Source organism: Zonotrichia albicollis, chromosome 31 (genome assembly GCF_047830755.1).
Source record: "Zonotrichia albicollis isolate bZonAlb1 chromosome 31, bZonAlb1.hap1, whole genome shotgun sequence".
NCBI lineage: Eukaryota > Metazoa > Chordata > Aves > Passeriformes > Passerellidae > Zonotrichia > Zonotrichia albicollis.
The window spans coordinates 2429369-2442467 of record NC_133849.1 but is presented as its reverse complement, the minus strand read 5'-3'; the positions used below and the strand labels follow the sequence as shown (position 1 = coordinate 2442467).

The window sequence follows — 13099 nt, the reverse complement described above, 5'->3', positions numbered from 1 at the left end:
TTCATCCCCTTCCAGGAGCCCAATGCCTGGCTGGGGCTCCAGGTCAGGGGGTCCTTGAGCAGCTGCCCCAGAACCTCCCCCAGGGTCTCCCAGCACAGCTGGAGCTGCTCAGCCTGGGGTCCCCAAAGGCCTCAGCAAGCCCCAGGTCCCTCCCAGGAACCCTCAACCCTCTCAAACCCAGCATCCCCCACATCCCCTGCAAGTCCCCCCCATGGCACCGGCCATGGCCATGTCCCCACCTGTCACTGCCCATGTCCCACCATGTCCTCACCCATGGCTGTCTCCCCACCATGTTTCCATCCCTGTCATTGTCCCCCACATCTCCATCCATGCCCGTGTCCCCCCATGTCCCCACAAATGGCCGCATCCCTGTTAATATCCATGTGTCCCCAAGTCTCTCTCCATGTGTCCATGTGTCCTACCCTGACCACAGCCAAGTCTTAGTTCAATGTCTGTTTTTACCTCAATATTGGATATTTTAAAGGGATAAATAGAAATTAAAACAAAATCAAGGCCAAAAGAAAAGGATTTCCTTGTCCGTACCAGCTGAGGATCCACTGCTTAGGTGGAAGGGAAGAATCTTTTTTGGTGGGGTTTCTACCCCACTGTCTCCAAAATCTTGGTCTTTTCCCTAGTTTTTCACCATTTGGCTACAGAAGACACCCTTGGGCAATAGGAAATTAAAATCATGGAATCCATGAAGTTGGAAAAGACCTTGTCCTGGTTCAGGGCAAATTTGGGAGAGAACCCACAAAGGGGTTCCTTTAAGACAGCAGATTCAATTGGCCCTTCCCCCAACTGGTTCAGGGAAAATAAAATACCTCCTTGGAGAAAAGTGGAAAAAACTGTTTATTAAACAATAAAACCTAAATAATATGAAACAATAAAATCTCTTGCCGCTCTAAAAGAGAGACAAACTCACAAAGTCCCTCCATGGTCTGTAGGCTCAGCTCACTCAGTCTCTTATCAGTCCCTCCGACGCTGGAAATGTCGCAGGCCAGGCCCAGCCCAGTGGGCCACAGGTGTGAGCTGCCCGTGCTCTTCTGGTGTTCAGGCCAGAGCAGGTTTAAACAGGTCCAAAGAAAGGGGAAAAACCCCACAGTCCAAAGAACTTGTTTGGTTCAGCTAGATAAAACTAACTAAAAGGAAAGGAGAGCTCTGTCCCGCTGTCTGTCCATCCGCAGACAACACAGCGCAGGAACACGAATGTGGAGGAGTGGGTGCGGTTTCTGAAAACAAACTCCGTGCTTCTTCTCTCCCCCTTTCACTCTCAGGACAAGTCTTGAAAGTGCAAAACTTCTTTTTCAGCACAAACAGAACAGACTGGGGATACAAGCACCAAATAGTCAACCCAGAATATACCTCCAAGACCATTCAATACTCCTTGATGTCACAGGAAGATAGAATTGAATGCAAAAGATTTTATGGGGTTGAAAGTTGAAAAATCTGCTCTCCCCATGGAATTCCCATTATAGGTCTGCGTCCCAATGGATGTTCCTGCTGCTGGGTTTATCTAGGTACCCTCAGGGAACCAGGAAGATGTGGAGCCCCCCAGCTAGATGCCTTCCAACTTGGATCACCAGGACCACAGATCACCAGGGCTCTGACAAACAAGGGTCACTGGGGATCATCCAACAGGGATCCTCCCATGGGGGATGGAGCTGGAGCAGCACACAAAGCTCTTCCCACACTCAGGGCACTCACGGGGCTTCCCTTAGTGGCGCCTCCGTTGGTGTTTGGTCAAAGTTGAGCTCAATGAGAATCTCATCCCACACTCCCCACACTCGTCGGGCCTCTCCCCGGTGTGGATGCGCCGGTGCAGGGTGAGGGCAGAATTTAGCTTGAATCCCTTCTCGCAGTCGGGGCAGCGGAAGGGCCTCTCATCGGTGTGAATCCGCTCATGTTTGAGGAGATCGGAGCTCCTGTGAAACCTCTTCCCGCACTGGGGACACTTGTAGGACTTCTCCCCAGAGTGAACACGCTGCTGGTGTTTTCTCAGGTCAGTGTGCCACCCATAGCTCTTCCCACATTCCAAGCAGGTGTAGGGTCGTTGCCCTGTGTGGATCACCTGGTGCTGAATCAGGGCCCAGATTTCTCTGAAGCTCCTCCCACATTCCCCACACTTGTAGGGCTTTTCCCCAGTGTGGATCTTCTGGTGTTCTGTCAGCTGCCACTTCATGCTGAAGCTCTTCCCACAGTCCCCACACTCATAGGGCTTTTCCCCAGTGTGGATCCCCTCATGTTTCCTCAGGCCAGAGCTGTATCTAAAGCTCTTCCCACATTCCACACATTCATAGGGCTTTCCTCCTGTGTGGATCCTGTGGTGCTGCATCAGGCTCCCCTTCTGGCTGAAGCTCATCCCACATTCCCCACACTCAAAGGGCTTTTCCCCAGTGTGGATCCTCTGGTGTTGCATCAGGCTGGAGCTCCAGCTGAAGATCTTCCCACACTCCTCACACTCAAAGGGCTTTTCACCAGTGTGGATCCTCTGGTGTTGCATCAGGATGGAGCTCTGGCTGAAGCTCTTCCCGCACTCCCCACACTCAAAGGGCCTCTCCCAAGTGTGGATCCTCTGGTGCCTCCTCAGGCTGGAGCTCCAGCTGAAACGCTTCCCACACTCCTCACACTCGCTGGGCCGTTCCCCAGTGTGGATCACCTGGTGCTGGATCAGGTCCAAGCTCCGACTAAAACCCTTCCCACATTCCAAGCACTTGTGGGGCTTCTCCCTGCCATGAGGCTTCTCCACCAGCTCTGAGCTCGGGCTGGATCTCCGGCCACCTTCCTGGCTCAGGGGGGCTCTTTCCTCCCCACAGCTCCCTGGGCTGGGTTTGCAGCCCCTCCTCGTGCGGAATCTCCAGGGCTTTTCCTCCTCCTCCATTCACACATGCCCTAGGAATGAAAAATCCTGGTATGGGTAAAAAACAAAATGAGAGTGTCTTCGACTGGGAGCTCCTCCTTGCCCAAGTTCATCTCATTAAGTCATTGGGCATCTTGTGTCTCTAAGAACCTCCAAAACACCAAGATTCAGCAAAAAAAGTCCTCTAAACATCAAGATACAGATCAAAAACTTCCCAAACATCAAGATTCAGCAAAAGCCCCCTCCAAATATAGATTCAGCCCCCACAAAAAAACAAAGCACCAACAATTAGCCCAATAAAGCTCAGAAACACCAACATTCACCCTCGGGAAAATCGTGGATCCCAATCCCTGGTCATCTGCTGCACATGGAGGGGGGGCAACACTCCTGGGGCTGGGGTCAGAGGCTGCAGATAGAGGGAGAGGTGGAACCTTGTCCTGCTTCCTCTTCCCGTTCCTCCTCCTGTGTCCCTACTCTTGCCCACTCCTCTTCCTCCTGCTATTCCTCCTTCTCCTGCACAATCCCACCTTCTCCTCCCACATGCATTGTTTGACCCTTTTGTTCCTCAACCCTGCTTCTCCTTCCCTTCTCCTCCTGCCCCAGGCCCAGCACCCACTGCTGGCTCCCTCTTCCCCCCAAACCCACAGCATCCCACGGCAGGGGCAGGGATGGTGCTGGGGCAGGTCGGGCTGGGACAGCGCTGGGCTCTCGGCCGCTCCCGCCCGCACTCGGTCCCCACTGCAGCCGCTCCTGCCAGGACAGCGCGGGGGGGCCCGGCCTTGGCGCTGCCCCACTCCCACCTCCCCAAATCCCCCTTGCATTTGGACAACAGGATGGTGTTGGTGTGCTGCAAAGGGATTGGGTGAAGGGGAGTGTGGAGCAATATGGTTAAGGCAAGAAGCTGCAGGAGGAATCTATCTGGGAAGGAAAAGGATGATGGAAAAGCGAAAGAAGACAAAAATACTGAGGGGATTGGGATGTTTATCCAGCAGGGTATTAGCCTCAAAACTTGTCAGCTGATCCAGATCTTTTGTATCCCCAGTTTCCCGGCCAGGAAAACAAGGAGGTCAGGGTTTCAGGGGGTTTCTCTCTGGGGGGCAGCGGCAGCACCCGGCGCAGAGCTGCGGCACCGGGAGCACGGGCTGGGGGCCTGTGGGGAGCTGCGGGGCCGGGCCGGGGCTGTGGGGCAGCCGGGGCTCAGCGCCGGGCGCTGCCTGACCCCACGAGCCCCGGGCAGCTGCCGGCCCTGCCCGCCGGGGGGCGCCTTTGGACACTGCGGCAGGACAGGGAGCGGCTCTGGGCTACGGGCTGGGGAGGGCACCCTGAGCACAGGGAGGAGGAGCAAGGAACACCTGGGAAAGGCGGAATGTACGTTTTAGCATGGAGATTATCTTTTAAGGCTTTTGTTAGGGTTACTGGAGATACAAATGATTTTGCAGAAAGCTCAGCAGCTGTCAGAGGATGAGAACCCACAGGAACTGAGGGGGCTGCAGGAGGGGCACAAGAAGGCCCTGCAGCACTTGGGCACAAAGGCACAGCAGGTGAGTGCAAGAAGGGAGCAGCAAAAGGCCAAGCTGAAGGCAAAGGCCAAGGCACAGTTCCTACAGCCCCTGAGGGATCAACCCCAGGGCCCAAGGGGGCCCCAGCACCCAGGGCACGGCTCGGCCACAAGCACCTGGCAGAGGCATTGCCCTCCTCGGCAGGGGAGAGCCCACCCAAACAGCCCCTGGCAAGGAACCAGGGCTCCAGCTGCAGGGCACAAGGACACTGCAAGCACAGACAGCAGCACCCTCAGCACCAGAAAGTCCACCACTTGATGGACATGGATTGCCAGGGCTGTCACAGCTCCCATCACACCAGGGACCCTCCACACTGCAGCCCTTGAGAACATTCAGGGTGGGTCTCCATTGAGAGGAGGCATTTCCTGATGGACACAGGGGCCTCTCAATCAACTCTGAATCTTAGATCTAAAGGGGGAAAATGCCAAAAATGTCTTTGATTATTCATGGGATTAGTGGGAAAGATGTGTGGTTTTATTCAACCACTGTTAGCAGTTGTGGGTGATGGGTTTGAAATGTGTGAATTTTTATTTGCTCATAATTGTTATCATGATTTACTGGGAAGGGATTATATCGCTAAACGGGGAACACAAATTAATATTATAAAAAGGGATACAGAGGCCGGTTCTGTTGTACCTCTGTGTCAAATGTCTGGCCAGGCCTATGCTGAGGTGAACCCAGAAGTGTGGGCAGGCACAGGGAAAGAGGAAAAATTAGATATGGAGCCTCTCCAAAGCTCTCTGAAACAACCAGGACAAGTGGTGTCTAAAAGCAACACCCTGTTCCAGGGCAGGGAAGGAAGGGCAATCAGACACAGCGCAGGTCACCGCCCCATGCTCAGCTCAACCCGCGCAGCTGTGGGTGCCTGTGAGAGCCTGGCACTGAAATGCCCTGAGCAGGAAGGCTTCAATATCTTCTGCTGACACCATGGCACCTAACAGGGGGGCAAAAGCAATTCTCACTGCTTCAGCAACCACTGGAGCAGATATCAAGGCACATTCTCCCACAGCAAGCTGGGCTGGCACAGAGCCTGCCCTGGCACTTTGCTGCTGCCAACACCCAGCCAGGACATCGGCTCCTGCCCAAGGAGTGCAAAGCAGCACCACTGGTGGCCAAGGGGCCCATGCCAAGTGTCCCTGAGGCCAGAAACAGCCGCCAGCACAGCTCAACACGGGGGACCCCTCAGCCTGGCCTCAAGGGCTCTGAAGCCCCGGAGATTTGCACTTCCCGCCTGCAGCAGGAGGATGGGAGGCCGCCCCTGAGCCTGCCCTGAAGGCAACGCAGCAGCAGCCAGGGCTCCACAGCGGGCCAAGCCCCTGCGCCTGCCCACAGATCCTCGCCTGGAATCCTCTGCAATCCTGCCCACCCTCCTCTGCCATCTCCAGCCACTGGGGCCAAGCCTTGCTGCCACTGCTGCAGCTTCAGCGCTGCCTGGGCCTGCACTGCCACAGCTGCTGGGGAACACCAGGGCACAATTCCACTCTGGGGCTCACTGACACCCACACTCTGGGCTGCCTGCCATTGCACTGCTGAAAAATGTACCGAGTTTGGTTCTTTTAAACCTTATTTCTCTGCTCAGGCTTGGTTTGTCTGTGCCTTGGGGAAATGAATTTTAAAGCTTTTTAAAGTGATGTTACACTGCTCAATGGAGATCAGTTTAACATCCTAACAGACTGGGAACAGCCCAAAAGACACCCACAGAGATAACGACCAGCAACAAAACATCAACATTGCCCAGCAGCAAACAGCGACCAACAGCTACCCCAGACACTGCCCCCGGCAGAGCTGGAGACACCTGGGCTGGAAAAGGCTGAGAAGGAAATCCAGGAGTGTGGAGACCGAATTCACATCAAAGGGGAAGAAATCCGGGTGCAACAGGAAACCAAATGCTAAAAACTTACACAACTTGGAAGCAATGAACAGTAAAGCACTGGACTTAGATTGGTCTAGACTACATAAAATCTAGGAAAAATCGAGTAAAACTCACATGGCATGGAATGATTTTCTCTGCAAAGCCGGGCTATTTGTGAAAGAAATTATTTCTGTTGCACATCCAGGCCAGAACCAAGGAATGCCTTGACTCTCTAACACTAAAGAGATTCTTTCAACGACAAAATAACAATATGAGAAAAAATTCGCATAATATTCCCACTTTACATTATTAGGTAGGTTTGAGACAGAAGTGTGAGAATCAAGTTGTGGTCTGGGTTTTTCCATGTTCGCCTTGATGTTCTATTTTGCAAAATTGAAGAGCTTTAACTGTAATACTTTTAACTGGTAAACAGTTAAAAATTTATTTTAAAAAAGCAGATTCTGGGGGGGCCACATGTGACTCACCAGATGGCTGCCCTGGAAGAGAAGCACCATTCCAGGCAGCCTCCAGAGGAGCTTTAGAAATGCAAATGAACACTGCTGGGCAAAGCCTGGACAATGCACCTGGGTCTCTTGCCTGGGGCAGGAATTGGGCTGATTCCCTCTGCCCCTCACCCCAAGCTCTGCCTGCTGGCACTGATGGAATTTGCACAGCTCAAGGCAGAGCCCAGGGGGAGGATATCTGACCCTGCAACACAAACGGGTGAAGCTGCACAGGGAAACAGCAAATGGACAATGTTGGGAAAACTTCACTATAAACAAATGGGGAGAATCATCCCTCTGCCCACTCCAACATGTGGTGTCACTGTCTGTGTTATATAGGGTATATTACAGCACTGGGGTTTATTTTGCTACCTAAAATTCAAGGAAATCAGTTGGGAATCCAAGGATTTGATGATTTAATTGAGAAAAGCAGTCAATTGATGCAGCCCTGGCTGGAGAGAGTGGCCAAAAATGGGGAAAAGATGAACGGCCAGCAGAACAAATCCTACAACACCATGGACCAGGCCCTGGGAACCCGAACTAATTCACATCAGGAGCCACAGAACCCATTTCTCATTTCAGTGGCATCATTAGATTACAAGCTGCCCTCGCAATAACCAACCAGACAGCTCCAGCTCCTGACCTTCCTGCTGACCAATCCACTGAGGAACACAACAGTTCACCATGGGATGGGATCATAATACCTTTTAGCAGAAAAAAAGAGGAGTTTGTGGAAAATTGAATGACTCAAACTGCTGTTGGCAAATAGGTGACAAAGTAAAAGTGATGAAACAGATAGCAAAGCATACAAGAAAGCAGCTCATGTACCAGTCCAAACATGGAAAGGATGGGAATGGGACACGGTTTTGTGGCTCCCTGGCAGACCATGGGTTAAACGAATGCTGTTTCTCCTCTCATGTGCTACAGCAACTCTCATCTTTGTACCATGCTCCACACCTTGAGAGTGCAGCTCATTCAGCAGGGGAGAGAGGGGATGCAGGTGGCAGCCAGGCCTCCAGATGCAGAAACTGCTACAGAACGACAGGGAATGAGGGCACTGAGAATAATCGCAAAACCAAAAAAGGCTCAGTAAGAAAAAAGAAAACAAAAAAAAAAAAAAAAAAAAAACAAAAACTGAGTGAATATTCCCGGAGATTGGGTCAGGGACTCGTAGATAAGGAAGGCAGAAACCACCAGTCTCAGAAACTCTTACTAAATACCATCGACTGCTGCTCAGACAAAGACTCGCTGAATTCCTGAACTTCCCAGAGAGTAAAGACTTAACAGACCCATGAATACCGGCTGTTACACTAAAGGGGGGGTGCACATTAACAAGGACATGCAGTTGGCAGATGGGGAGATCTGAACCTTCCAATTACCTCAGCCAAAGGGCAAAGGGAGAGGGGGATAAGGCCGTGAAAATGAGGATAAAAAGGAGGCTGTGAACTACAACAATGGCAGAGAGCGCATGGCAAATGCCCCACGGCCTCTCCCTCTGCTCAGCAATAAAGTCACTTTTACAGCACTCCTCTGTTTCCTCCGGGCACAGAAACCTCCGGCCATGGCAATTTCCCCGCACAGCCCCGGGCACGGGGCAGCCCCCTCTGTCCCAGCCACAGCAACCGGGCCGAGCCAGCGCTGCTCCGGCAGCGGCTCCTGCCGAGGCAGCAGCCGCAAGGAGACCGCGGGCAGCCGCTCCCGCAGCGCCCTCACGCCAGCGGCAACACGGGCCGGACACGGCACAACGAACCCGCCCGAGCCCCCTGCCGCCCCCGAGGTCCGCAGCCAGCCCCGAGCCCCCGCACAACCCAGCGCGGCTCCCACCTGCGCTGCGGCCGCCTCCGAGCTCCGCCGCCGCCTCACCGCGCTCCGACCGCTGCCGCCGCTCACGGGACCGCAAACACAACAATGGTGCCGCTGCCCAGGCACGACCGCCCTCAGCCCGCCACCGGGGCCCTGCTCCGCCCCGCTCCCACCAATCAGCGGGCCACAACCACGACCGACGGCACCATCGCCCAATCCCAGCCAGGGGCGGGCTCTGCACACGGCAAAGCCCCGCCCCGCGCTCTCAGGGACCCCCAGGCTGTGTGAGGGCAGAGCCGGAGCTGAGGAACAGCCCTGGAACAGGCCCGGGCCCGAGGGGAATTGAGCTGAAAACACAAACAAACTTCTCCGCAGCTCCCGCCACGGCTTTCCCGGCACTGCGGTTCCGGTGGCTCCGGCTCAGCGGGAAGCCCTGCAGCCTCCCTCCTCCTGCCCCTAATTAGGAGCATCAGTGCATCGCTTTGATTTCCCACAAAAAGGAAAAACCGCCCCAAACCTCTGTGGATGAGTGGGGGAGGGGAGAGATTTCTGACAGAAAACTCCAAAAACTCAGAGCAGGATAATGACAAGTAAGTGAAGATCCTTAAACCCAGCTTTCCCCCACGCCTCCCTCCTTCCAGCTGCACCTCCTACCCTGGCAGTGCCGCAGGCAGGGAATGGGGCCGGGCTCAGTTCATGCCCCGGGGCTTCTCCCTCTGCTCAGGGACAGGAGTCGTTCCCCTGCTGCACCCTGGGCTCTCTCCCACCGGAGACTTCTCCCCGAACTTCTCCAAGCTGAGTCCATCCCACGGGGCACAGCCCCCTCCAAGTGCTGCAGCGTGGGTCACTGTGCCCCAGTTTCTCAGTGCTAATCTCAGGGGACTGTCTCTCGGGATATTATCACTACAGCACTCGCAGCAGAATATACACACGGCATTTAACAGTTCTGAGCAGAAATTAAATGAACCAAGGTGAGAGAGAAAGAGCGAGATTCCAATCGCGGTGCTCCGGAGCGGCGGGGCGGGAACGATCCCTGCGCCAGCACCGCCGGCCCCAGGCCAAGCCCAGCCCCGCAATCCAACCCCGCTGCTCACAGTGCCCGCCCTCCCTGGCCCGGGGCACAGCGAGCCCCACACCCGCTGCGCTCCCGAGCACAAAACGCCCCTTCCCACCGCGCTCACCCGATAAACACAGCGCCCCTGCAGCCGCTCACGCCTCTCTCGCTCCTGCCGAGCTTCTCGGCCTCCCGCACCCTCTGCCCCGCACCTGGGCCCCGCCAGTGCCGCGGGCTGGGGGCAGCAGCTGCACCTTCCTCTGCCTCTGCTCCAGCCCTGCCCAGGTGCCTCGGCTCCCTTCGTGCTCGCCACAAACTGAGGCTTTCACAAGGCTGACCTAGAACAGAGGCCAGACACGGTTACACAATAAAGCAGGCATTTGTTAAAAGGCCTCCGTGGATACACCTTGGGGAGAACAAGAACCCAGCCAGGGCTAAGCCCAAGATGAACCAAAATGGCCACAAAATGGACAGCCGGTCACGAGGTCTGTCCCTTTTATAAGTTCTGGGCCATTTACATGTTGGAGTTAATTGTCCAATTACAGCTTTGGCTGATGAAGTCCCACCCTTCTTGTTTTTCTCTCTTCAGTCCATGTTGTTTATGCTCTTGGGCCTGAAGTTTGGATTATTTGTCCTTGGCTTCCGAGCTAGAGCAGGAATTGTTTTGTCTCCCTGCTCTGTGAACAGAGCTCAGCATCCCTTAATATGAAGCCCAGACCCAGACAGTAAAGCAGCACAGAATCTGAAAAACAGAAAAGCCAAAACCTGAGGCATCAAATCCATGAGAGCCCCCCTCACACTCACCACGCCTCCCGCTCGGCACCATCCGGACACCCCCCATTGATTGGAGCCCGCCCGAACACCCCCAGGCCCTCCCCCCTCAGCCCCCCTGAACCCCTGGCCCGTGTTCTCACCTGGGAAACCCCAAATCTTTGGGAATTCTCAACTGGGAAGACCCAAATCCCTAGAAACCTCACCTGGGATCCCCAAAACCTCCCCTGGGACCTCCAAACCTCACCTGGGACCCCCCCAAAACCCTTCCAGGATCCCCCAAACCTCCCAGGAACCCCCAAACTCCCCCAGGAGCCCCCAAACTCCACCTGGGATCCCCCAAAACCCCCACAACGCTGGTGACAGTGGAACAGAACTGGTGGCACTGGGGTGGTGGCACTGGGGTGGTGGCACTGGGACAGCCTGGGGGACACTGGGGTGGTGACAGTAGGATAGAACTGGTGGCACTGGGGTGGAATCCGTGACACTGGGCTGGTGACACCGGGGCATCCCTGGTGGCACTGGGCTGATGGGACTGAGACAGGAGCACTGGGCTGGAACTGGGGACAGTGGGAGGGAACTGGTGGCACAGGGACAGGGATACTGGGTTAGGACTGGGGACACTGGGAGGGAACACTGGGATGGGGACATTAGGAAGGGATTGGGGACACTGGGCTGGTGGCACAGGGGTGGAACTGGTGACACCAGAACACAACTGGTGACACTGGAATGGAGATACTGGGACACAACTGTGACATTGTGACAGGAACACTGGGACAGGATGAGGGGCACTTGGATGAGACTGGAGACACTGGGCTGAAACTGATGGCACTGGGCTGGTGACATTGGTATGGGGACAGTGGGGGCTGTGGCACTGAGAGCACTGGGCTGGTGGCACTGGGACAGGACTGGGGACACTGGGCTGGAACTGGGCTGGTGACACCAAGCGGTGGCATTGGGTGGTGACAGTGGAACAGAACTGGTGGCACTGGAATTGAACTGGGTACACTGAGGTGGTGACAGTGGGGCAGCCCTGGGGACACTGGACTGGTGGCACTGGACTGCTGGCACTGGGATGGAACTGGGGACACCAGGACAGGACTGGTGGCAGTGGCACAGGGACACTGGCATTGAACTGATGCCACTGGACAGGTGGCAGTGCCATGTCCCTGGTGGCACCTGTGCGGTGTCCCCATGACCCTGCAGTGTCCCTGGGCTTGGCCCGCACTGCCCTGGGGGTGGGTTAGGACGGTGTCAGTCTCTGTCCGAAGTTTCTCTCATCTGCCTCAGGATCGTTGTGAGAAGGACAGAAACTGGGACCACAGAAAAAGTCCCTGGCTGGAATCCTGGTCTTCCTCAGGAGAGCTGTTCACCAAGACCCTGAGGCCTGAGCAAAGCCCTTGGCTTGCCCAGCTGTAGTTTGCAGGTGTGTTTGTTTCCATGGAAGACTGAACCTAATGAAAAGGAGAAGGGGGACACCTTGCCCTTTTCTTCCCTTGCACCCGCTTCACAACATGGCCCTGGAATTTCCCCACCTCTCGGCCTGGCTGGACTTTTCTGGGGTAACCTTTGGTGGTCCCCATGGGAGATCCCTTTACATCTGCTTTACAACCACTGTGAGGGACGGACTGAGATGGGAGAAGCCTCTCCCTCAAGGGCTGAGACATGAGACCCCCATGTGGAGAAGCTCCCCCTCCTCCCAAGGGCTGGGACTGAAACCCCCAACCAGGGGAGGTGTGGGGAGGCGAGCTGACCAAAGCCAGATGTTTGCCTGCAGCTGTGGCCATTGCACCAAGGAGACAATGGCTCTCACCCACTGCTGAGAATATGGACTGTTTGTACCCTTCTGCAATAACTTTTTTTCCCCCCAGAAATTACAACAGAGTATTCCTTACTACTTTTGATTCAATTTCAAGAGTCATCCCCTTACCCCATTTAAAAAGACAATAATAGGGGTTTGAATTGATCAGAATCTTTGAGATTTCCCCTGACATGACATCTCCCGAGCAAACTCTGTTGACTGAAGACTTCAAAGGATTTCATCTCTCTACATTCGGTAGCTCTATACCTTCCTTTCTCTTCCTCCCTCTTTTTTCTTATACTTCCCCTTTTCCCCAGTTCCCCCTAGCACATTTTGCTGTGGTCATTCAATAAAGATGCATTGGTTTTTGATTATTACTGCAAATCCCCTGTGCCATGTCAGGTTTTTTTGCACTCTAAGATCAATTCACGAATCATCACAAACCCGTTCGTAAGGACAGGTTGTGACATTAAATTGGTGTCATGGACAGGATTCTGACAGGGTTTGCAGGGCTGTGTGCAGTCTGTACCAGGGGAAGGAAGTTTCACAGCACAGGGGGTGTGATTTGAATTTCTTGCAATCTGCACACGCACAGGTGAAAAGCAATCCCCATACTCTGCTGAGGGTTCCGTCTCCAGAATTTCACAAATGATCTCTCCGTGCAAAAGGGGGAACTGTTTCTGTTGTGTTGGTGTTCATCTGCACTGCCTGGGAAGGAAGAGACAATTTGAAGAAATGAAGCAAAGGCCTCCCAGGCAGATCTGTCCCTTCACCTACCCAGGGAAGTGAGGGGAAACACAGCAAGAGCTGTGTGGTTGTGTAACTTAGATCAGTATTTCCCTGTTGAAGTTTTTGAGCCCCTTTACAAAATAACTGTTTTGTGTGTGTGACTGTGGGTG

General features: G+C 54.4%; 1 protein-coding gene across 1 annotated transcript; it reads right to left on the bottom strand.

Annotated features, from left to right (window-relative positions):
• Positions 1–201: 201 nt before the first annotated feature.
• LOC141725837 (uncharacterized) lies at positions 202–2900 on the bottom strand. Its single transcript, XM_074529968.1, has one exon. The coding sequence runs from the start codon at positions 2876–2878 to the stop codon at positions 1715–1717; it is 1164 nt and encodes a 387-aa protein (XP_074386069.1). The 5' UTR covers positions 2879–2900; the 3' UTR covers positions 202–1714.
• Between the last annotated feature and the right edge of the window lie 10199 nt (positions 2901–13099).